The sequence below is a fragment of the Lactuca serriola genome, chromosome 3, assembly GCF_051521515.1.
Source record: "Lactuca serriola cultivar US96UC23 chromosome 3, Lser_US96UC23_V15, whole genome shotgun sequence".
Taxonomy (NCBI): Eukaryota; Viridiplantae; Streptophyta; class Magnoliopsida; order Asterales; family Asteraceae; genus Lactuca; species Lactuca serriola.
In genome coordinates, this window is record NC_136410.1 from 91,430,278 (window position 1) to 91,455,871 (window position 25,594).

A 25,594-nucleotide genomic window follows, 5' to 3' on the forward strand; every position below is an offset into this window, starting at 1 on the left:
AGATTCTATTAAAAAATAAGTTGTCATATGGAAAATATGGAAATGTATCTATATTGGGAATTGAATATTGAAAATCTATGTCTCGATTAGAAACTTTTATGCAAATGGATGTTCAAAGGAATGTACTTCGAGTGAGAGACATCATATTTAAGGAATTGTCTTGTAACAATCTCCGATAGAAGACTTTGTAATATCATTGGCAATGGTCTTTGTGACTTTGGTGCAGTGACATTACGAAAGGATAGTTGCATAGAATGTTAGAATCTAGCATATTCTATAAGTAACAAGAATTTGATATACTTAGACTAGCTTTTTTTTGGAGCTTTTTTAAAATTTTCCAAATACACCCCTTAATTAATTATAGAAACATATATTCTTACATGTCATTTTATGTAATTTTATATATTTCAGCTAGTTTTTCAGCTAGTTTTACCAAACGTTATTTTTTATCAGCTAGCTTTTCAGCTATCAGTTAACTTTTTATTTAACAGCTAGCTTTTCAGTCATCAGCTAGCTTTTCAGCTAACAGCTAACTTTTCAGCTAGTCCGCCAAACATAGCTTTAAACTAGGCTGGTTTGTTGCACAACTCGAGTTAAGCGATTTCTAATTTGTAATGTTTCTATTTCTAGCTAGCTTCTTGCTAAAATTCTGACGTTCCCAAGAAAAACTATACATAACAATCGAAATTGTCATAATCATACATGTAAAAACATAAGATATAATAACGTACTTCTTGAAATATAAAACCACAAATTTTCTTAACATCTGTCTTTGTCATGAAATATACTATAATCACAAAAGCATGGTAGGTTATCGAGGAGTGGATGCTCCAAAGACAACCATTAGAGGTTTTTGAGTTGGCAAAGTGTTATAAATTTGAACAGTTAGTGGTTTATGGCAATGTGGACTTCCATTCTCAACATTAAACTTAGGATAAAGGTATACATTACTCATTAGTATACTAAAGATGGATGAAATTTAAGCATTAGTATAAGTACATATCAATATATATATATATATATATATATATATATATATATATATATATATATATATATATATATATATATATATATATATATATATATATGAAGTGAGTTAAAGAAACATACGTAAGTGTAAAAATGGATGCGTAACTATCATGTAGATGTCACATCGACATTTAGTTTGATAAATCAGTTACCCTAATTCATAAATAATGGTCTTTTGTGATATATATAGAAATACACGTTTTTATGATTTTAACTTTACTGTAAAATGATAATTAAAAAACAAACACCCTAGCAATTTAGAAAAAGCTTTAACGACAAATCTACACCAGCATCAATTTCAACATCACACTTATCGTCATTTTTTTATTGAAAAATCATGTGGGAAGTTGCACATTATCTTGTTTCATATTCGTACTTTCATTTCCTAAAAAAGTGATGTAGCTTTGTGATAATATGAATGGTTGTTATGTATATGTTTACCCAATTAATCTTTAATTCCACGTTTTTTAAGTGGAATTGGCAACTCTCTAAAAAAATCAGCGAATGGTTTCAGAAGATCATGCAAAAAGTCTTAAAACCAACGTTTCTGTTTAATTATAACTCTTTTAACATGCATGAGTTCGCCAATGAATTAAACATACTTAACATGCCCTAGAAAGCATGGTGTTGGAAACATTAATTATGGCACCTTAATCCTAGCTTCTTCGATTGCTAATCGTCGGTTTAAGAGGCTAGAGCCGAATCATGTTCTTAGCTTGGATATTATGCCTGCGGATCCTATATAGGGCCATGGGGGGTCATGCCCCTTTATTTTTTTACTTATAAATACCTCTATTATATATAAGATGGGTTTATTTTTTTAAGCTAACTTATCATTAATAAAAAGGAAATTATACAAGTATACAACACAATCTCAAAAAATTATGGAAAAAATCATAACCAAATCGTGATTTTTGGAAACTAAAACTCTACAGATAAACCCAAAAAACTGTTTTGATTTACTTTCTATTTACGCTGCCGCCTGAAAAATTGCTCACCGGGAAATAATGTCACCAACGGAGTCCTGAAATTTGATGGAATTCTCACCGGTGAACATCGCTGCTACCACCGGAGTGCTCACCATTCCCTCTATCCTCTTTGTCGTTGCTGATCTGTGCTTTGTCTCTCCGCTTTTGTAAACTTTTTTTTTTATCTTTCTCGCTCTCACTCTCATTTTGGCTCTCGGTCTTTCTATTTTTCTTTCTCTTTTCTTGAATGTGATAAGATAAAGTGTAGGAATGTAAAAAAGATAGGGAAAATGATTTAAAAAGGTAATGAAGTTTCAAAAATGTATAAAAAATACTATTGTTTTATTTTTAGTACTCAAAATACCATTAAAGTATATTTTTTATACACAAAATACTAATGAAGTACACATGTGTTCAAATAAAACCTTGTGGGTAACCTACAATAGCAGGTAAAATGGTATTTTGTATACAAAAAAAACAATGGTCTTTTTTGTACATTTTTGAAACTTCGTTACATTTTTAAGTCATTTTCCATTCTTTGAATGTAATGGAAATTTAGCTACTTTTTATAAAGAATCCTCCACTTCACTTCGGCCACTATTGTTCTTTATCGCTACCCTTCACCACCATGGCAAAACCCTTTTTCTTATTCTTCCTCCTAATCATCTGCCTACTTTCATCAACGTCGGAATCTCGCCGGCCACCTCCGTTTCTCAGCAAATCCCCACGGCTTCTCAAAACCCAAAACATTCTTGTTCAGCCGAAGTATACTTACGAGACACGATACTTTGATCAGACTCTTGATCATTTCAGATTCAATGATCTTCCCAAGTTCCAACAACGTTATCTCATCAACTCCGATCACTGGGTAGGCCCAGGCCCTAATCGTTTGGGCCCAATCTTCCTTTATTGTGGCAACAAAGGCGACATCGAATGGTTCGCTACCGGCACCGGCTTCGTTTGGGAACTCACCCCTCGTTTTGGTGCCATGGTCATCTTCCCCGAAGTAAAAGCCCTAATCACTCTACTCTACATTAATTTCTTCACTTGCAGACCTTTAATAATACAATTTTATCAAAATCTGCGTGATTTGATCTAGCATCGATATTATGGTGAATCGATGCCATATGGAAGCCAGAAAAGAGGCATACAAGAACGCTTCTACTTTAGCCTATCTAACAGCCGAACAAGCACTTGCTGATTACGCTCTTCTCATCACCGATTTGAAGAGAAATTTGTCAGCCGAAGCGTCACTTGTAATCTTGTTCGGCGGATCATACGGTGGAAGTAAGATCTTTTCCAACAATTTCAACAAAAATTAAATAATCTCATCAAACAAGCACTTGCTGATTACACTCTTCTCATCCCATTTACCTGAAGTACCTGGTTACCATAATGTTTTAGTTGAACACAAGTGTATTTTGCTGGTATTCTGTGTACAAATAGTAACATTAATAGTATTTTTTGTACTAAAAAAACAACAATGATATTTTTTGAACATTTGGAAACCGGGTAACCTACAATAGTCAGTAAAATGATATTTTGTGTACAAAAAAAACAATGGTCTTTTTTGTACATTTTTGAAACTTCGTTACCTTTTAAGTCATTTTCCCAAAAAGATATGGAGAGGTAAATGAAAACCTATAAAAGTAAAACCAAAAGTTGCAAAACCATTTATTTATTATCTGTTAATTTATGATTTTTTTTATTAAATGAAGGTGTGTGACGGAAAATGTTATCCAAATCCTCAATTTGCAGTTTAATTTTATTTGCTAAAAGTTATATATTTATTGTTAGTTTTTTTATATTTATTATTTAGTATCAAATAATTTTGTAATTTCTTAATTGTTGTTAAGAGTATTACTATAAAATTTGTAAAACAATTCAAGTAAAGTTAAAAAGACAATTTTATTATACTTCAAAAACAGATTTCACAAATGTAACAATATTTTGTATTAATTAATTAATTTATATTTTTAATATGTTTTAAATTTATACTATAATATTAAAATTGACTATGTTTTAAAATTATGATTTTGGCCCTCCGGTTTTATAGCTTGTGTTCCGTCCCTGAGTATGTCTATTCAAGAAGTGGCCAATGATGCAATTTGGGCTTGTTGAAGTGACAAAACAACTTTGTATTGTTTCAGATTTCATTTCTGTTCGACTTAAAATGACCAGCATATCCTTATAACTTTTTTATAATTTATTTATTTATTATTGTATAAATTATATATAAAAGAAGTAAGAAATAAAAACGTTAAACCTAAGCCTTTTCATCTCTCCACGATCGTATTCATGAGGTTGGCATGTTCACCTCCATATCTCCATCACCACCTCTCACTCTCATTCTTCTTTTCTGTAGCCGCCTCGCCTTCTTCTTCCCCTCTCACACCCTCTTCCAACCTGACATTCTTCAGTCAATCCAGGTCGACTAGAGTTTGCATCTCTAATCCCCACCATGTTCCTCTCTCTCTCTCTCTCTCTCTCTCTCTCTCTCTCTTTCTCTTTCTCTCTCTCATGGATGGGTGATTACACATGGATGATTTATTATGCAATTTACTCTAAGATCAAATAGATGGGAACTATGAAGCAAAAGGTAATTATGCACTAGGGTTTGGTGAGTGGTAGCAAGTTTTCCAGCAATGTATGGGGTGCCCATGATTTAATCTGGTGAGTCTTATAATGGTTATGGAGATAGTGACTGGGAAACGGAAGGGAAAGAGAAGACTTACAGGAAGCAAACTGTTAATAATAATATTAAATAATAAATTAAAAAGAAAAAGAAAAAAAGGAATATAGTTTTTTTAGGTTTAGTAGGGACTCATCTTGAAACAAAACAAAGATATAAGGATGGCTCGAGTTAAAAAATAAAGCTAGGGACCAAATGTACAAATTACACCATCATACGGACCATTCGTGTAATTTACCCTTCCTTTAATCCCAAAAGTTACGAATCCCTTAGGTATTAATGACTACAAGCTTATCACATAATTGGAGTGAAGTACAATATCATAGCCAAACGTTTTTATTATTATGATGTGACTGACTTAGACGATGCATAGAGGTTGTGTGGTGGTGTTGGTTTTGAAATATTTTGCCTGGGAAAAAAATTATTTAGTTCTCATGTAGTTATTGATTCTCAAAAAATTTTGATTTTGTTCAGATTTTGACATTTTTTATATTATATATCATCTAACTTATTGAACTTGTTAACATCTTACCTTTTTAACTTGCAACACCCGGTCACAAAGGTAAAATGTGAACAACTTCAACAAAGTTGGATGGTATATGATGTATAAAAAAAAATTGACTAAATATGAACACAATCAAAAGGTGGTTACTTTCATGAGTTCTTTTCCCTTTTATTTTCAACCTTATATAGATTTAGCATTGGGGTGGGCGAGGGTGGGGGGAGGTTGCCTATATTTAAATTCATCCATTGTTAAACAAGTACCCAACAAGATTTCCATACATAGTGAGGATTTGTTCCATTAGATATCAGATAGTACAAGGTTGGATATGAGGAGTTTTCACTTCGTGCCTTGATCGCGTTCATTATGCATAAAAAGTAAACATTAAATCTACTAATTAGCAAGTAAAAACGAAGGGTCAAATTATGGGAGATTATAGTTAACAAATTAGTTCTCTAAGTGATTAAAAGACTTAACTTAGATGTTTCTACCTCCCCACCTCATTTTAATGAGATTTTCGAGGCTTACTGTTGCGTTGAAACAAGTTTTCGCTAAAAATTATATAATAAAATAGGTTTTAGTATTGGGTTGAAAATGTCTTTAAAGGTTCGCCATGTACGGGTAGACCTCACATCATAAGAAACATCATCTTAAGTCTCTTTAACACACACATACACATACACACACCCACCTGTCTGAAAGTTAGGTTTTAAAAACGCCATGATCTCAACATAGTTTTTAAAGCTTAAGACTCGACCTTTTGCCTCCCTTCAAGTTATATAGAGCATTGTCTAAGAAATAAAAAAAAGAAAAAAAACACTTGCTAATCTATATTAAAAAATATAAAAAAGACAACAAATATAAAAAATTATATTTGTTCATATATATATATATATATATATATATATATATATATATATATATATATATATATATATATATATATATATATATATATATATATATATATAAGTGGCATATTAATATTTGAGTATTTATTATATTTTTGTAGTGAATCAGTTATTCTGTATTTTTATAATTTTGAATGGCTTATATAAATAGTGCTAAATATGTTATCAATTATCATCGTCTTCTACATCCATCTTCCATTGAAATTGTTCTCTCTCTCCTTCCATCTCTTTCGCCACTTGAATACAGTCCTTATTTCCCGTGACATTTTTCTCATTTACAAACAGTTAACAATTAACCTAGTTCAATCAATTTGCCAATCGTCATTACTGCCCTAGTCAATCTAACTACAGAGAACTCATACACAACTCTGATCACTCATTCAATCTTCAATCAATTAGGTCATTATCCATTTGCCTTAATCAATTACTTCGATCGATTAATTTGGGCACTCTTATGATAATTGGTTGTGGTTGATAGATATAGATAATAGAATGAGGATTGGATCGACGGCGGATGAGAGGCGGAGGAAAGCGGTAGAGGATGAAGTGGTGGGGGAGGAGTACGTGGTGGAGGATGTTCGAGATCACGATCACGGGAGGTTAACGAAACGTCGGAGTCGATTCACGTTATTGGCAGGGGATCTTGACCTAGATCCGAGTCGTAGAGATTTCAATACAGAGAAATTCATCGATGGAATCAGAGGATGCTCTCCTGCCCTCTTCATTCATCCTCAGAACAGGTTCTCTCTCTTTCTCTCTCTATAAGTATATCTATGTATTTGCATATACGCACGCTGCATTCTCTCTCTGTATATCTATTTATGTCGACTCATTTTGTGTGTGTGTGTGAAAAACTACGTGACAAGAGGAATCTCAACCGTTACTTCGTTTTGGCACTTTTCGTATTTGCAAAATTTATCCCAAAATCTAGCATATATTTAATTTTTAATTTTTATTTTTGGATTAAAAGTGAATAATTGTTTTTTAAAGTGGATCAGATAATACTCATCTAAACAGGGTCTGAGTCATCGGGTCGCTGACTCGCTGTAAAATATTTTAGCCGTCATTGATGTACATGTTCCATAAGATAAAATATTTTAGCCGACAATGAATCATCAAGATTCAAGGGTCATTGTGAAATTGCCATATATAGCTATATCATATAAATAAATTATAAAGTATATATATGTTTAGAAATATGCATGGGTCGTTTGGGATTATTTATTCAAAACATGTTTTTATTAAGGTGTTTATACTTTATAGTTAACGTGTTATCAAAATAAAAAGTTTTTTTTTAATAGATTTTCACAATTACAGTTGTATGTATTTTTTATGCCCACTAGTGTCTAGTGAATGTGGTTTCATATTCATAGATGAAGATATGTTCAAAATATGTTCATGAATGGACGTTTTTCAATTTTCAACTTTTAAACATCATACAAGATAAAAATGGAATTGTTTATTTACAACATGCTTTTTTAAAGGTGTTTTATTAGTTGTTTTCGTAAATAGAAAAGTCTAGATTAGAGCATCCATATAACCATATCTAAAATTTATTTATTATTTTAAATGTATATACAAATTTTCTTTAAAAAAAATTTCCACTACAAAAATTTTCTTTGTAAGAGTTTTAATAATTAAATATTTATTTCTATTTATTTAAAATATTTTAGAAAATGCTTTACTTTTTTAAACATATATCATATTTCGTATTGGTGCTATTTTATTAATTATATAGTTAAAAATATTAAAAATTATAATAAAAAGATAATAATTTTATTTTATGTTTTAATAGATTAGATTAATGAGTAAACTGAAATAGTACGTAACAGAAAAATACAATCCAATGGTAGGGAGTTGTTTCGGAATAATAATAAATCATAAGTAAGCTTTTATTAGAGATGTGCTTAATTAGCTTATGTAATAATATATACATTGATAAGTTTCTTTTTACTTATCAAAATTTGTTTATATATATGTAAAATAACCAAAAAATAAATTATTATATGCCCATGTCGTTCGTTGAGGAAAAAAAGAACAAAGTTGTGATCCAATCACGATATGTTGTAAACTGGTTTGTCTACAATAAGTGGTTTGAATAAATATTTTTTATTTTATTTCTACCAAACATTTGAAAATATTTATTATGGATACTAAACTCCATTAGTACTTAAACACCCTTAGAATCTCTTAAGCCAAAAGCTTTAAGATTTAAGATTTAAGATTTTTGATTTTAGAATGACACGTACAGCGTTTGGAATAAATTTACACATATTTGTATCAATTTTGATAAAGATGTCGACTATTTATTTTTGGTAGTTATGACCAGTTATTAGTTATATAATAATTATATTAATAACATGGTAATTATATATTACATTAACATTTTAATCGTTCTAAATATGTATGCTGTCAAATTTAATATACTTATATCAGACACAATATTATAGGGGAATGATATTCTTTAACAAAGTCAAATGCCAATTTCATCAAATATTTCGACTACAATGGGTTCCTCAGAATAAAAAAAATCAGTTTATTTGTAACTAATAATACGTGGGCAACTTATAATCTTAGGAGTCATTATATCAAAAGTATTAAATAGATGGTTTCTTTATTTTATTGTATGTGACACTAATAAAAACAGATGAAATATGATTGTATTTTATTTTAAAAAAAAATAGGCCTTAAAATATCTCTTTAAATAAACAAATCCATTAATTTTTAAATGTATTTTCTAGTCATTTAATTTGTTTTTGTCTAAGTTTAATAAAACTTTTAATCACGATTGTTTAATTTGTTTTTGTCTAAGTTTAATAAAAATTTTAATAACGATTGAGATTTCAACTTTTTTACATTAAATTTGGTTTCCACATTTTTTGCTTCAAGTTGCGTAGTATTATTAACTTTATATAAATGTAATAATATAATAATATTTCATCTATTTTGTTAGAATTTGACAATAGAGTTATTGTTATTAAAAACTGCCAGGTATTAATTAGGATTGTAGAAAAGGGGGCTATTTATTATTAACAACACCACTTGTTAGATAAACATGTGAACTCGATCTTGATTTATATTGTGAGTCCCTATTTTGATACTTTTCTTATATATAAATGTTTATATTACTTATTTTGTTTGAATTTCTAATTAAATAAAGAAACTAATTATATATAGATTTTTTTGTACGGCAGGGAATAAACTAATTATATTGTATTCATAACATACCACTTGCGATCCCACTAATCTTGGAACGAAATTTTAGGAAAATACCTAATCAAATATTTATGTCCTCCCCAAAACCCCATGTGATGGTTTATGATACTTACAATAATTTTCATTTGTTATGTTGCTCATAGTAAAATATTTATTTAAGGTTTAAAATTCCTAAAAAGAAATTGCTATGTTAATTATTTACACCTTTGAAAATTGTTATGTTAATTATTTATCTATTTAGGTTTCATCTCCCAGTGGAGTCACATATATTGGCATCATAATATACATTAATCCATATCCCACAATTCTAAAATAAATATCAATATGTATAATTATCATATATTGAACTTACACACCACCTAAAAAGGATTCAGATTCCAAAATTTAGTATTTCTTATATTCCATATATTCCACACTTAAATGAAGATTTGTGGTACTTGTTCCATTTATCAAAAAACATGGTTGACAAAACTAACTTTATTTGTGTACAAGTGCTCTTCAAAAGTAGTTGTTAGCTTTTGAATTGTGTAAAAAGACATAAAACATAAAAGCTAAAAGCTTCCAAAAGCTTTTTGACGTTGGATGATTAGCTTTTGGTTTAAAGTTTGTACCATGAGATACAAGGAATACAATAAACAATATCCTATTCTTCTATAACATTTAAGCATTTAAATTGGTCTCATTTATACTATAAGATCATACAAGTATAACCAAAGATGAAAATTCTAACATGTGACACAAAAACTTTTGAATGCAGCTGGTATAAAGCATGGGAGAAATTCATATTAATATGGGCAGTTTACTCTTCTTTCTTCACACCAATGGAATTCGGTTTCTTCAGGGGTTTGCCTAAAAACCTCTATTTCTTAGACATAGCTGGTCAAATCGCTTTCCTTATAGACGTTGTTCTACATTTCTTTATTGCCTACAGAGACACCCAAACTTACAAAATGATTTCAAATCGCAACCTAATCGCTGTTAGGTTTGTAATTTCTTCTCTACATATCCAAATCAATAAACCAGTCTATAATTTTTTTTTTTTGAATAAATTACACGAATGGTCCCTATGGTTTGGGGTGATTTGCACGTTTGGTCCCTAACTTATTTGTTTAACTCGGAAGATCCCTATTGTTTGTTTTTGTTGCATTCTTGGTCCCTGTCTTACATAAAAAGACTATTTTGCCATTGATTTTTTAATTTATTTAAATAAACACACCCCCGACTCCACTTTCAACTCACATTACATTATCTTAACTACCCCAACTTATTAAAATAAATTAAAAAATCAAGGAAAAAATAGAAATAGTCTTTTAAGGTAAGACAGGGACCAAACGTGCAACAAAAACAAACAGTAGGGACCATTCGAGTTAAAAAAATAAGTTAGGGACCAAACATGCAAATTACCCCAAACCATAGGGACCATTCGTGTAATTTACTCTTTTTTTTTTTTTTTTAAATTAAAATCCATCTTTTTGTGATTTCAGGTACCTCAAATCTCATTTTCTATTTGATATACTAGCATGTATGCCTTGGGATAACATATACCGGGTATATATGCATTACAACATTAATACATTATGAAATAATAAAATTATTATTTACGATATGATAAACGATTATTTATTTATATTAGGCTTCCGGAAGAAAAGAAGAAGTGAGATACCTTTTGCTAATTAGATTGGTTCGAGTACGCAAAGTCTTGGAATTCTTTTCAAGATTAGAAAAGGACATTCGTGTCAATTATCTTTTTTCAAGGATTATAAAATTAATCGCTGTTGAACTCTATTGCACGCATACAGCTGCATGCATTTTCTATTATTTGGCTACAACTCTGCCAGCTGTCGAAGAAGGATACACCTGGATTGGAAGCTTAAAATTAGGCGATTATAGTTACTCAAATTTCAGAGAGATCGATCTTTGGAAACGCTACACAACTTCTTTATATTTTGCTATTGTTACTATGGCCACAGTTGGTAAGTTCATTTTCATCAACATAAATTACAATGTACTTTCATTCATTTGTTTATTATATAAAAAAAAAATCTAAATTACAATGCCATAATTGTGTGGATTTGTTAGGTTATGGTGAAATACATGCGGTGAATATGAGAGAAATGATATTTGTAATGATTTATGTGTCATTTGACATGGTTTTGGGGGCATATTTGATTGGTAATATGACAGCTTTAATAGTGAAAGGATCGAAGACAGAAAGATATAGAGATAGAATGACAGATCTTCTTAAATATATGAATAGAAATAGACTTGGGAGAGATATAAGAAATCAGATAAAAGGTCACCTTCGTTTACAATATGAAAGCAACTACACTGATTCCACTATTCTTCGTGATCTTCCAATTTCCATTCGTGCAAAGGTGTCTACTTTCAATCTTTTTCTTATCAAGACATTTTATACTCTGAAATCATTAGAATTATATGCTTATTGATGTTGTAAATGTGATTCTTTCCAGATATCTCAAACGCTATACAAGTCATACATTGAAAAAGTTTCACTTTTCAAAGGATGCTCTTTGGAATTCATAAATCAAGTTGTAACAAAAGTGCATGAAGAGTTTTTTCTCCCAGGGGAAGTCATTATGGAACAAGGCAATGCGGTTGAGCAACTTTATTTCATTTGTCATGGTGAACTGGTATAACTTCCTTCTCTCTTTTAGTAAACCTTTTGGATTTTTAATTAAGAATGATGAAATGAAATGAAATTATATATAAATAGGAGGAAATTGGGATATGTGAAGATGGATCTGAAGAAACAGTATCGATTCTAAAACCTCATAGTTCATTTGGAGAAGTTTCTATTCTTTGTAACATTCCTCAACCTTATACAGTTCGAGTTTGTGAGCTTTGTAGACTTCTTCGCCTTGACAAACAATCTTTCTCTAACATCCTTGAGATTTATTTCCATGATGGGAGAAAAATTCTCAACAATCTTATAGAGGTAATTCATTCATTCCACACAAATGATTTCATTTAAGTTTATGTATGTATTCAATCTGGTTTTTCTATATTAATATATGATATGATTGCAGTTTAATGCATCAGATGCACGCATGAAGCAATTGGAGACAGATATCATTTTACACATTGGAAAACATGAAGCAGAGCTTGCACTCAGGGTCAACAGTTCAGCTTTCTATGGTGATTTGTATCAGCTTAAAAGCTTGATTCGAGCTGGAGCTGATCCAAATAAGAAAGATTATGATGGAAGGACACCATTGGTAACTAAACTACTTTTAATAAATAATAACAAATCCTAATTTTATAAAAAAAGATTTCAAGATTGAGGGCTATAATATAACAAATTCTTGAAATGAATAAACAGCATCTTGCTGCATCAAAAGGATACGAAGATATCACTCTTTTTCTTATTCAAGAAAAGGTAGAAGTCAATGTTTTAGGTAATTAAACTTCCTTCTATTTGTAAACTTTATGTTCACTTTGATGACTTGTGCTAATGATTTTATTAATCTTGGTGATATATAGATAATTTTGGGAACACGCCTTTATTAGAAGCTATTAAGAATGGACATGATAAAGTGGCTTCCATATTAGTGAAAGAAGGCGGATCATTGAAGATAGATGATGCTGGTTGGTTTTTGTGTACAAGTGTAGCAAGAGGAGATATTGATTATATAAGAAGAATTTTGTCAAATGGGGTTGACCCAAATTCAAAAGATTATGACTTTAGAACTCCACTTCATGTGGCTGCATCACAAGGATCTTATATAATTGTCAAGTTGTTGGTGGAAGCTGGAGCTAGTGTTCTATCAAAGGACAGGTATAGTATATACACCATTATTAATTAATTAATTCATCAAATATTTAACTAATTAAATTGGTTATATTATATATATGTTAGAATTAGTCTAGTTAATTTGAATGTATATGTGTAGATGGGGTAATACTCCACTTGATGAAGGGAGAATGTCTGGAAACAAGATGTTGATCAAATTATTAGAAGAAGCAAAAGATGTTCAGTTGTCTGAACTTCCGGAAGGTTCTCAAGAAATAACAGGTCTTTTTTCAAACTTTTTAACTTAATTTTTTTTTCTTATTAAGGCTATGTTTGTCAGACTTATAAGAAGACAAGTAACAAAATATATATATGTATTTGATGACAGATAAAATGCATCCTAGGAAATGTACAGTATACCCATTTCACCCATGGGAACAGAAGGACAAAAGCACGTGTGGAGTGGTTTTATGGATTCCACGAACAACAGAACAACTTATAAAAACAGCAGCCGAACAACTGAAGTTGGAAAATTATGACACTTGTTGTATAGTGACAGAAGATGCAGGGAAAATTCTTGATGTTGATATGATTTTAGATGGACAAAAGTTGTATTTGATAAGTGAAGAATGAGTGTGTGGTTTGTGTATCATTTTGATTATGTAACACAAACATTGCAATATAAATAAATTTCATCTTAAGTTTCAACCTTTGAATACCCAAGATTTCTTGTAAATAAATAATTTTCGAAATATTAGCAATTTAACTCCAAAGTTAACGTGATAATTTTCTGCATATTCGCAATTTACCTACAAAGCTAACGTGATAATTTTCTGCATATATTGTAAGTCCCAATAGTTGTAGAATACAAATGTTTTCATATTTTATTGGCCAAAGTTTAAGAATCTTGTCATACTTGTGGCAAAACATGTAGTAACTTTTAATACAATGTACGTATTTCAAAAACTTCAGGAAAAGTAAAAAACAATCAAATCTAAGTGGGCCTTAGCCCATCTAATGCAAATTTTTCATGCTGTTTAAGTGTGTAGTGATAACTTTGTTTATTTGCTATTATTTTGGGCTTCAGCCCACATTTTGGCAATATCCGATTAGCTAATGGAAAGGTGTGGGTCCATTCAAAATTCAAGTTACCAATTTCAAAAAATTACCATATATTATCAATTTATGATACCAAAAACTAATATTTACACATTTTTAAGCTAGCAGATCATGGTATTATTCACTAAAAATGATGTCTGAAAAATATAACTTGGCCTTACATCGAACCCAGCTGAGCGACGACCTTCTACCAGCTCCATACCAATTTCACACACTAAAATATGAGAAAACTCATTAAAAAATAATACCTACTCTTACTTTCCAATAGATTCTTTCTTTACATATATTAAAAAAAACTCTACACACATTTGATTAACTTGATAGTTAGTACGAAATAACAATTCTTTATTTGTTTTTCCTTTTATAAGAACATTAAAAAGACTCCATCTAATTTCAAGTCAGCCATGGACATGTTCTATCTTTTCATCCTTTTGTCATCAAATCTCTTAACCTTATTCATCTCCACCACTTTCTACGCCCCTAATTGTTCCTTAACCCCACCACCGGTGATCAACCCTTCCGCCAGTCAACCGCCGTCCAGCCACCACCTCCCGCCAGAATTCCTCGCCTTCACCTCACCAAAACACCTCCCATTTGGAATGAACTCAAATTTCGATTCAGACAAACTATACCCTCCGGTGGGTAGCCCGTGTACCCTTTTTCAAGAACTTAAAAACTACATGAGCTACCCGGTCAACGGGTCCTGCCCGGATGATGAACTTTTAGCACAAAAGCTTCTCCTCAAAGGCTGCGAGCCGCTCCCCCGCCGCCGCTGCCGCCCATCATCACCACCAGGCTACACTGAGCCCTACCCGATTCCCAAAAGCTTCTGGTCAACACCACCCGATTCATCAGTCATTTGGACAGCATACACATGCAAGAACTACTCATGCCTTATAAACCGGTCCCACAACCAAAAACATTTTGATGACTGTAAAGACTGTTTTGACCTTGAGGGTAGAGAGAAAACAAGGTGGGTGATCAAGGGTAAAACCGGAACCGATTTTGCGATAGACGAAGTGTTAGTGATGAAGAAACACGGAACGATTCGAATTGGGCTTGATATCGGAGGTGGTGTGGGGACGTTTGCAGTTAGAATGATGGAAAGGAATATAACGATAGTAACAACTTCAATGAATTTAAATGGTCCTTTTAATAGTTTTATAGCATCAAGAGGTGTTGTGCCTATGTATATAAGTGTTTCACAGAGGCTTCCGTTTTTTGATAACACCTTGGATATAGTTCACTCGATGCATGTATTGAGTAATTGGATTCCGACTACTTTGTTACATTTTTTGATTTTTGATATTTATAGGGTTTTAAGGCCTGGTGGGTTGTTTTGGCTTGATCATTTCTTTTGTGTAGGGGAGGAACTTGAAGGGGTTTATGTGCCACTTTTGGAAAGTGTAGGGTTTAATAAAGTGAAGTGGGTGGTTGGGAAGAAGTTGGATAGAGGGCCTGAGTTAAACGAGATGTATCTTTCGGCTTTGCTAGAAAAGCCACTATTTTAACTCTTGGTAGTTGTTTTTTTTGTTTTATAATTTGAGATGTGAAATATAAGGGTTGATTGTTGTACGTGGAAGTACATGGGATGGGATATAACGTTTTTCTGGAAAGTGTAAGGAGAATATCATTGTTTTCTTTTAAACTACAAGGGTTGTACTAGACTTGATAAATACTTAGAGGTATTTTGTGAGAATAATATTCATGACCCATTAGAGAGAGCGAAAGAGGATTTCTTATAGTTGAAAAATGTAAAAATAAAGATTATTTCTAGAATTTTAGATTTATAAACCTCCGGCATATGGGCCAAAAATGGGCCCAAATATCAGCCCAACAAGGCAAAATCGCAGCTGGAGAGTCCCAAATTTCAGGTGAGGCTAATGGCCAGCAATTTGGATGATTATCTATTTTTGGCCAAGTCATTAAAGAATTTAGCTATATTGGTAATTTTCTCTTTATAATGGGGACATTATTGATTAATTCCAAATTTATGTGATTAGATGAGTGATTTAAGTTCTCGAACTATAAAGAGGATTCTAAAATTTTAATAGGTTATTCTTGATTCCGATCGAAAGTTGTATTTCATAAAAAACAAATTGAGTAAATATCGATAATTGATGATGTTTGGTGAAACTATATAAAAAAATGGAGTGTTATTACAACATAAATTTTGAATGTTACTTTGACAGGGTAATGCGAGCTAAGTTCATGTATATAATAGATTTAAGATAGCAGTAGCAGTAGGAGCAGTTCCTTTGTGATTTGGAAATTAGAAATAAACAGGATCTTAAGCATAGTCACATAAATCGCTTGACTAGACACGATCCTCGTTCCAGTTCGTGTGTGCTGGATCGGGGTACGATTTCGTTCCAAACGCATGGGGAACGCGTCTTGGATTGGTAGATTGAGCAATTTCAAAATTGAACCCACCTTACCCTAATTCGTGTTTCTTGCATATTGGAACGGCGATGTAGATCGCCGATTGAAGTTGGGGATCGCTGATTGAAGTTGGGGAACGCTGATTGAAGCCATTGGACGCCGACTGAAATCAATTTTGTGCTCTGGGAACGATCGACTGAGTATTTGGCAACAAAATCTCCCAATTTCAATCAATTGATTGTGTATATCTTTTTTTATAATGGATATCGATTCACTTTGAGAAAACCATATACACGAATATACGATTTCAATTCATTAATTTAAGCAATTTATTTGAATTTTGATATTTCAGTCAGCATTATAAAATCAACGACTCCATTATTAGAGTATTAATTGATTACAGTTTACACATTTACACACAATTAATTTTCTCTAGGCTTATATATAAATGCATCGATTTTCTTTTTTACCACACATTCTCAATAGAAAAAAAAGGCAAAGTAAGTCTTCACAGGAAAAAAAAATGGTGTTTGGTAAAGGTGTGTCTGATCACAGAGAGAACATAGAGCATATTGAAGTAGATGAAGATGAAAATAGCACTGAAGGTAACACATTTATAGATGATACTCAGCAAGTTAACACTCGTGAAGTGAAGGATGACAAGCCATTATTGCAGGAAGTAAACATTATTTCTGCTGCAACAAGCAAGAATGCTGGGGTGCAAAGAAGTGGGTTTGTAAACATTGCAAACAACAGTTTACTAGTTCCTATACGAGGATACATGTACACTTTTTTGGTGCTATTCCGGGCAAGACCACAGGAATTAGAAGGTGTCCGGTTATACTAAATGATCGTGAGAAGCGTGAAAGGCTGTTTAACAAAGTCCGAGATGCTGAAAAGGTTGGTGTGTCCCGTGCTTTAAAGAACTCCATAATCAGTAAAAAACAATCTTCCTCTTCTTCTAAGAAACCTATTGAAGATGCATTTGTTGTAATGGAAAGAAGTGTTGTTGACTTGAAGATCATGAGAGGGCTTTGCGCAAATGGAATTCCGTTCAATGTGCTACGTAATCCTTAATTTTTGGAGATGGTTAGTGCTATCAACAAAGCACCTGCAGGTTATAAGCCTCCCTCTAGCGAGAAAGCAAGGACGGTTCTACTTGATGAATGCCATAGAGATGTAGAAAAGGATTTAAATCCTATAAAAGATACATGGTATACACAAGGTGTTTCAATTGTTTCTGATGGGTGGACAAACGTAAAGCACAAGCCACTAATTAATGTCATAGCTGTTAACAGTCGTGGGGCGATGTTCATGTATGCATGGGGCGATGTTCATGTATGCAGAAGACTTTTCTGGTGTGGAGAAAACTGGAGTTGCAATAGCAAACTATTTGCTTGGAGCCATCGAAACGGTAGAACCAAGCAATGTCCTACAAGTCGTTACATTCAATGTTGCGAATTGCAAGGCTGCCGGGAAGGATATAGAAAAGGTACACAAACACATTTTCTGGTCTCCTTGTCGTGTGCATACGTTGAATTTGATTTTCAAAGATCTTGCAAATACGTTCTATTGGTTGATGACCACATATAAAAGAGGAAAAGTGGTTGTAAAATATTTTCTTAATCACAATCATGCTTTGACCATGTTTAGAGATAACTCAACACTTGAGTTATTAGAGGTGGCAAATACGAGATTTGCATCTCATTATGTATTATTGAAAAGGTTAATGGATTGTAGAGAAGCTTTGTCTACAACTATCTCCTTAATTCTTGGAGAGATCGGGTGAAACAGGGAGATGAAAATACTATGATTACTGGATCAAAGGTTGTTGAAACTATTAGAAGTGAAGAGTTTTGGGAGGATGCGGAGAGCATTTTAGCCGTCACAAAACCTATTTTTTTGTTGATGGCCAGGGAGCAAAAATGGGAGAAATATACGAAAAAATGGACAACATGTTAGGAGAAATTAAAGATGTGATGTCAAATAACAAATATGCTTCCTATTATCCTGAAGTTGAAAAAATATTGCTTGCTCGGTGGGAGAAGATGACGATTCCATTACATTGTTTGGGATTTGCTTTATGTCTACGATTCTATGATGTAGGTTATCTTTTAATGTTAGCACCTGGTGGAATAGCTAGAAAAGCACCCACCTTAGATAAAGAAGTGGTACTTGGAGTCATGGAAGCGTTTAAAAGAATATCTGAAAAGTCAAGAAGAATATCGAATGTTGCAAGAGCAATTTGCAACATTTCACATGAGAAAAGGACTTTATTCGATGGCATCATCACAGATGGATGCTGTAACCATGGACGCGATTGATTGGTGGTCAAGTTACGGTTCAGAAACTCCAGACTTGGCTAATGTTGCCATAAGAGTTCTCTCCCAGCCCATTAGTAGCTCCTCAGCAGAAAGAAACTGGAGTACCTACTCTTATACTCATAATGTGAAAAGAAATCGTTTAAATAGTAAAAGGGCAGACAAGTTGGTGTTTATCCACTCAAACATTCGACTCCAGTCACGTTTTTTTGAAAATTACAAAGCAGGTCCAACCAAGATATGAATCCAGAAAATACAAATTAATACCAGAAAATACAAATCAAATGGGATATGAATCCGGAAAATACAAATTTGGAAGGGCCAAGTACAAGATATGAAGACTTGCAATGGGAGAACTTAGAGGGAGATGATGTTGATGCAGATGGAAATGGAAAAATGCAAAGGATGGATTAGTTTCAAGTTTTTTAGATGTTAATGTTCCTGTTTTTTTGTTTTTTTCAAACTATTATTGTTGCTGTTTTTTAATTCCTGGTATTATTTTCAATTTCTATGTTTTGAAATTTGAAGTGTTAGTTGTTGGAATATTACATCTTATTTGAAGTGTTTATGTTATAATCTAAGCTAACTGTTCTTGAAATTATGTTCTAAACATGGTACACTGTATTGGATACCGTACCGGATACTATGATACACCGTACCAGGACGTACCGGGCGTACCGAAATGAACCTACCCCCCCCCCCTCGTACCCGTTACGTCCAAGCTAGCGAACCACGTTCCCGATCCATGTTCCCGTACCGGATCGTACCGCGTTCCATGTGACTGTGATCTTAAGAGTTGATATTTGAATTGAAAAGGGAGCACATGTACTAGAGTAATTAAGGGGAGGCTGTGGTATTGTACAAGTGAGACTAATGCCCTAGGATGGGGTCATATTTTACATTTCACCTTCTTTCGATCACCTCGGCTTCACTTCATTTTCCCCCATCACTCTTCAAAACCTAAGAAACTGTCACACTTCACTTTCCGTTCATTTTTTTTATACAATGTGCAATGTGGATTGGTACTAGATGCATCATAAGTGTTGTACATCTTTGTGGTTGGGTTTAACCCACACAAAATTCGAAATTAGTTACACTTATAAATTTATCATTATTGTCTTGAATTGTACATGGTGATTTACGAGATCGGGGATTGGTGTTGAATGCTTAGTTGACATGAGGTGAGTGAAAATGAGATAAAATGATCTTAAGAAGCTTCGTCTTTAAAAAAATTGAAATTTTTTAATGTTTCTCTTTGTAGAAGCTTCATCTTTAAAAAAATTGAAATTTTTTAGAAGTGACATCATTTTCACAAAATATTATTGAAAACCCCATTTTGTGAAATGGGTGATTCATGATCTTTTTTAATCGTGAGATACATGGTCTTTTGTAACTAAAAAAATTAAAATATGATAGCTTGGTGTTATTTAAAAAAATAACACTTTCTAAATCATTGCTTTTCCCTGGTTGAAAGGTTCATACATTTATCTTAGATTCTTTTGAAAGACCATAGAAAGTTCTCTCCATTGACCCATTGACATAGAGAGGACCCAAGAACAACAGTGGATGTCACTAATATCTGAAGATAAGGACCCTAAGAGACAGGGGGTAACTATTCACACTCAAGTAAGTCCTACGACCTACCTTTTTTCCTTTTTAATACAAAAATTCTATATAAAAAAACATAAGGAACTACCTTATTTTTGTCAAAAGACCTACATTTTCATACTTTTTTCCATTTCATTTATATAGGGAACCACGTTGATTTTGGTTCTAGATTCACCACTGCTAAGAGAGAGAATTGATTCAAGAAATACGATGTGCAGATTAATTCTAATGATTTGTGTAAACTAATCAGTTGTGGAAATATGAGAAACAAACAATAATACAGTTGTATTTCACTTTTTATTTAATTATCTTCATTTTTAAGTCTATGTAAGGACACTTCAGGAGATAAAAGGACTTGACAGATGAAATAGATGCAGGGAACAATATATTAACCATTAAATTTTATTTAATTATCTTCATATTTATATTATTTCCCTCATTCACAGGTTCAAGGAACAAATCATGTCCATTTTTTTTAGATTCTTTTAAAGGACCCATATATCCAGATATCCATTGACCAACGCACAGTTTAGACGTGGATCATCTATATAATAGTCATCAGTTACAGAATTGATTATGAAGTAAAACACAGTTTGAGTGAAACTTCTATTAGCATTTATCAGAAAACAAAAATAAATGTCTAAATAATCAAGTTAAGTTATAGTAATACATTGTTAAATCCAACAATAACATCTAATACTGTTGTCTTTTTGTAATCCTAGTGCCTTGCTAAATTTCGGGTTATAAGAATTTTTATTTTTCTAAGAAAAAAGGAACAATGTCATGACAGATAGATACAATTCAAAGTGTAATACACTCCTTTGTGGAAAAATATATATGACATTGACTTCTAACGTAAAAGACACTCCTTGTGGAAAAATATGACATTGTCCAAATTTTCTTTCGAGCACATGAAAAAGAACAGAGGAGAAAAAGGGAGCTCAAGTATAAATTAGGACATGCAATCCATTCCATTTTTATTGAAAGCAACATAGCAAAGCAAATAATGTCGTCTTCAAACTTGTTATTTTTCTCTCTAACTCTATTAATCATCACACTCTCCCCCATAACAAATTTCGCTTCTGCTTCTTTGGAAGAAGCCAATGCTCTTCTTAAATGGAAGGCAAGCCTTGAAATCCCAAAAAACTCCTTGCTCTCTTCATGGATTCCCCTCCCTTTGAATTCCAGTGCATTTGCTCCATGCAGTTCTTGGTTTGGAGTAGTTTGCAATGCTGATGGGAGCATTCAGAAGTTGAACCTCACATCATCTGGATTAAATGGTACGCTTCATCGATTTTCATTCTTTTTGCTACACAATCTTACGCATTTTGATCTCAGTGTAAACCACTTCTTTGGCCCCATCCCACCAGCAATAAGACACTTGTCCAAACTTATCCATCTTGATTTTTCTGAGAATATGTTTTCTGGAGTAATCCCACCAGAAATAGGAACCCTGTACTCGGTAACCATCTTGTACCTATCCTCAAACAATATCTCTGGTCCCATTCCTACTGAACTTGGGAATTTGAAGTCTCTCACTCAACTTCACATGGGCGAAAATCAACTTAGTGGTTCTATTCCTTCATCATTGGGTAATTTGACATCTTTGAATCTCCTTTATTTGTACAGAAATCAACTCTCTGGTTCTATTCCTATTGAACTTGGGAATTTGAAGTCTCTCAGTCTACTTCACATGAGCGAAAATCAACTTAGTGGTTCTATTCCTTCATCAATGGGTAATTTGACATCTTTGAATCTCCTTTATTTGTACAGAAATCAATTCTCTGGTTCTATTCCTATTGAACTTGGGAATTTGAAGTCTCTTACTGATCTTGCTGTGAATGAGAATCAACTTAATGGCTCTATTCCTTTGTCATTGGGTGATTTGACATCTTTGAATGTCCTTTATTTGTACCACAATTACCTCACTGGTCCCATTCCTATTGAACTTGGGAATTTGAAGTCTCTCACTCGTCTTGATGTGAGCTTCAATATACTCAGTGGTTCTATTCCTTTATCTCTAGCAAACCTGAGTAACCTACAGCTTCTGTACCTCGATTGGAATAAATTATCTGGCCCCATTCCTATTGAACTTGGGAATTTGAAGTCTCACTTATCTTCAGCTGGGTGTGAATCAACTTAATGGCTCTATTCCTTCATCACTAGCAAACCTCAGCAACGTACAGTGGCTGTCCCTAGGTGATAATAAATTTTCTGGACCCATTCCTAGTGAACTTGGGAAGTTGAAGTCTCTCATTCATCTTTCGGTGGTCAGAAACCAGCTTAGTAGTTTCATTCCTTCATCATTTGGTGATTTGACATCTTTAATTCTCCTCCATATGTCTCACAATGAGCTTGCTGGTCCCATTCCTAGTCAACTTGGGAAGTTGAAGTCTCTCACTGATTTCCAGGTGAACAACAATCAAATTAGTGGTTCTATTCCTCCAGAGTTTGGAAATTTAACTCAACTAAGAAGACTTAATCTGTCTTCAAATCATTTGGTTGGAGAGATCCCAAAGGAGTTTGGGAAGATGAAAAGTATGTTGGAACTGTACTTGGCTGGCAACCAACTTTCAGGTGTTATACCTTTTGAGCTTGGATTTTGTGAACTCCTTGAAGTACTCAATCTATCCAAAAATAGATTGAATGGGTCGATTCCAACAAGTATCGGTCAATGGACACATATCCACTACTTGAATCTTAGTAATAACAAGCTCAGTGAGAAAATTCCCTCCCAGATTGGTAAATTAGTTCAGCTTACAGAACTTGATTTATCTCAGAATTTTCTCATAAAAGAGATACCATCTGAAGTTCAAAGTCTGCAAAGTTTGCAAAAATTGGATCTTTCTCACAACAGACTCTCTGGTTCTATTCCTGATACATTTACAAGTTTGCCTAACGGGATTCATATCAACCTTTCTTTCAATAAGCTGTCAGGTCCAATCCCCCCTTGCGCTAACTTTGTGAATGCGTCCATAGAAAACAATCTAGATTTGTGTGGAAATGTTACGGGAGTGAAACTTTGTCCAAGTCAAATTATGAAGAAGAAAAATGATCCCTTTCATCATAAGCTTATCCTTGTAATTATGCTCCCTCTTATCGGGTCTGTTTTACTTGGTGTATTCACGTACCGCCTCATTGCTTATCAACAACGAAAGAAAAAGTCTCCACAAAAACCATCGGATGAAGAAATCGGTGATTATTTCTCTATTACAAGTTTTGATGGAAAAGTGGTGTATGTTGATATCTTGAAAGCAGCAAATGATTTCGATGAAGCATACTGCATTGGGATCGGAGGATATGGTATAGTTTACAAAGCTGAGCTACAACCTGACCATGTGGTAGCTGTCAAGAAACTACACCCATCATCTGAGAATGTTGATCATAATGGATTCCTTAATGAGGTACGGGCATTAACGAACATAAGGCATCGAAACATAGTGAAACTCTATGGATATTGCTCCCATGTCCGCCACTCATTTCTGATTTATGAATACCTTGAAAATGGAAGCCTTGGATCAATCTTAAGAAGCGATGTCTTGGCAAAAGAATTGGATTGGTTGAAAAGGGTAAATATTGTAAAGGGTGTAGCTAATGGTTTGGCTTATATGCATCGACTGCTCACCACCTATAATTCATAGAGACATATCCATAGCCAACATCCTTCTTGATTCTAATTATGAGGCACATATTTCTGATTTTGGCACATCCAAGCTTTTAAAGCTCGATTCATCCAACTGGACTGCAATTGCAGGCACCTATGGTTACATCGCGCCAGGTAATACTATATTGTGATTGTAGTTCTACATCTTCTTAACTTTTATGATATATATATATAAATATGTATATGTATATATATGTATCTATGTTAGAATCTTGTGGGGTTGATATAGTTTTTTTATTTTTATCTCATGTGCCTTTGGATGTAGAGCTTGCTTATACGATGGTGGCAAATGAGAAATGCGATGTGTATAGCTTTGGAGTTGTTGCACTAGAAGTGATAATGGGAAAGCATCCAGGAGATCTCATAACATCTTTACCAACATCGTCTGATGATGATGATTATTTGGTGCCAGCAAATGTGGGAGATAGTCGGATACATCCTCCCTCATCCCAAATTGAGAAACAAGTTAAGTTGGTTTTGAGTCTCTCAAGAGCATGTTTGAACTCCAATCCACATGAAAGACCAACAATGCAACAAGTTTCAAATCAGTTAATGAAGGATCTGCTTTGAGTAGACATCTCTTGCCTGATCAATATATTGTACTTTCAGTGTTCTTTTTACTTTTCTTAAGTTCCCTATATGTATCTTGTCGGTATGTATTCATTTGAATGGCTTTTTGTTAAGAAACTTCACATATGTTTGAGAAAAAATAAGTAAATGCAAATTACTACGCTTCTAAAAACTGAATACTGGAAACCAAGGACAACACCATCACAAAAAAGTCAAGCTTTGACCGCCTGCGTGGCTGCGTGTTAGATGTAATCTTATTAATGCAAGTATAAAAAGCTTCTTCATCTGAATCTCCCTTCCAAGTCTACTGGTAGCTAGCACCAAATTGGCACCAGTAGTTTCGTGGATACTCAATGGAGCATGGATGAAATTGCAAAGTGATTGTCATTTATGAATATTGTTACTGCAATCAGGAAAGAAATAAAATAAGGGCCCTCCCTCCACATATATTGATGGGAATCAAATTTTTCCAAAGACATTCTATTTAATGTTAACCAAGTTTTTCCAAGGATACCATAAGAACATTAACTAGCTACAAAAATAAGTAAGTCTGGTTCACATTTTAAAGTGTAATGTTAGCTAATATATAATCAATAGCATTGCCTGAAAAACAATTTTTTGGGGCATAACTAACAAATGTTTGGAGACCATTTATTTTCTTTAAATATTCTTTGTTTTCAAGTACTCTATGAAATGACAACACTGCACTATGAACAAACCAATACCATACAGCTGATGTGGCATTAAATTCAAAAAAAAAAATCATCCAGGAATTTCATCAAACAGTTAATATTCATTAGACTAACATTTTTGCAAGGAGCATGTACAAGTGATCCCAATAGGAGCGTTGGAAGAAGA

The 25,594-nt window shown here is 33.0% G+C and overlaps 2 protein-coding genes and 1 pseudogene across 5 annotated transcripts; all 3 read left to right on the forward strand.

Moving 5' to 3' along the window:
- Nucleotides 1-6,267: 6,267 nt before the first annotated feature.
- Nucleotides 6,268-13,780, forward strand: LOC145092858 (potassium channel SKOR-like). 3 transcript variants are annotated; one of them, XM_079030844.1, is made up of 13 exons: nucleotides 6,268-6,504; nucleotides 6,584-6,845; nucleotides 10,079-10,303; nucleotides 10,806-10,869; nucleotides 10,955-11,294; nucleotides 11,401-11,696; nucleotides 11,793-11,972; nucleotides 12,056-12,277; nucleotides 12,369-12,557; nucleotides 12,662-12,737; nucleotides 12,823-13,117; nucleotides 13,233-13,354; nucleotides 13,461-13,780. In XM_079030844.1, the coding sequence occupies exons 2-13, from the start codon at nucleotides 6,598-6,600 to the stop codon at nucleotides 13,703-13,705; spliced, it is 2,502 nt and encodes an 833-aa protein (XP_078886970.1). In that variant the 5' UTR covers nucleotides 6,268-6,504; nucleotides 6,584-6,597; the 3' UTR covers nucleotides 13,706-13,780. The 3 variants fall into 3 exon arrangements, with proteins under 3 accessions (XP_078886970.1, XP_078886972.1, XP_078886971.1); XM_079030846.1 differs by having other exon boundaries at nucleotides 6,590-6,845; XM_079030845.1 differs by having other exon boundaries at nucleotides 6,268-6,845.
- A 240-nt stretch (nucleotides 13,781-14,020) lies between these two features.
- On the forward strand, nucleotides 14,021-15,845 carry LOC145095519 (putative methyltransferase At1g29790). Its single transcript, XM_079033379.1, has 3 exons — nucleotides 14,021-14,049; nucleotides 14,160-14,196; nucleotides 14,560-15,845. Exons 1-3 carry the CDS (start codon nucleotides 14,021-14,023, stop codon nucleotides 15,700-15,702), a joined length of 1,209 nt encoding a protein of 402 aa, XP_078889505.1. The 3' UTR covers nucleotides 15,703-15,845.
- A 5,657-nt stretch (nucleotides 15,846-21,502) lies between these two features.
- Nucleotides 21,503-24,796, forward strand: LOC145095520 (uncharacterized; annotated as a pseudogene). The gene is made up of 2 exons (XR_013703707.1): nucleotides 21,503-24,280; nucleotides 24,432-24,796. The product of XR_013703707.1 is annotated as an uncharacterized LOC145095520 (transcript).
- The last annotated feature ends 798 nt before the right edge of the window (nucleotides 24,797-25,594 follow it).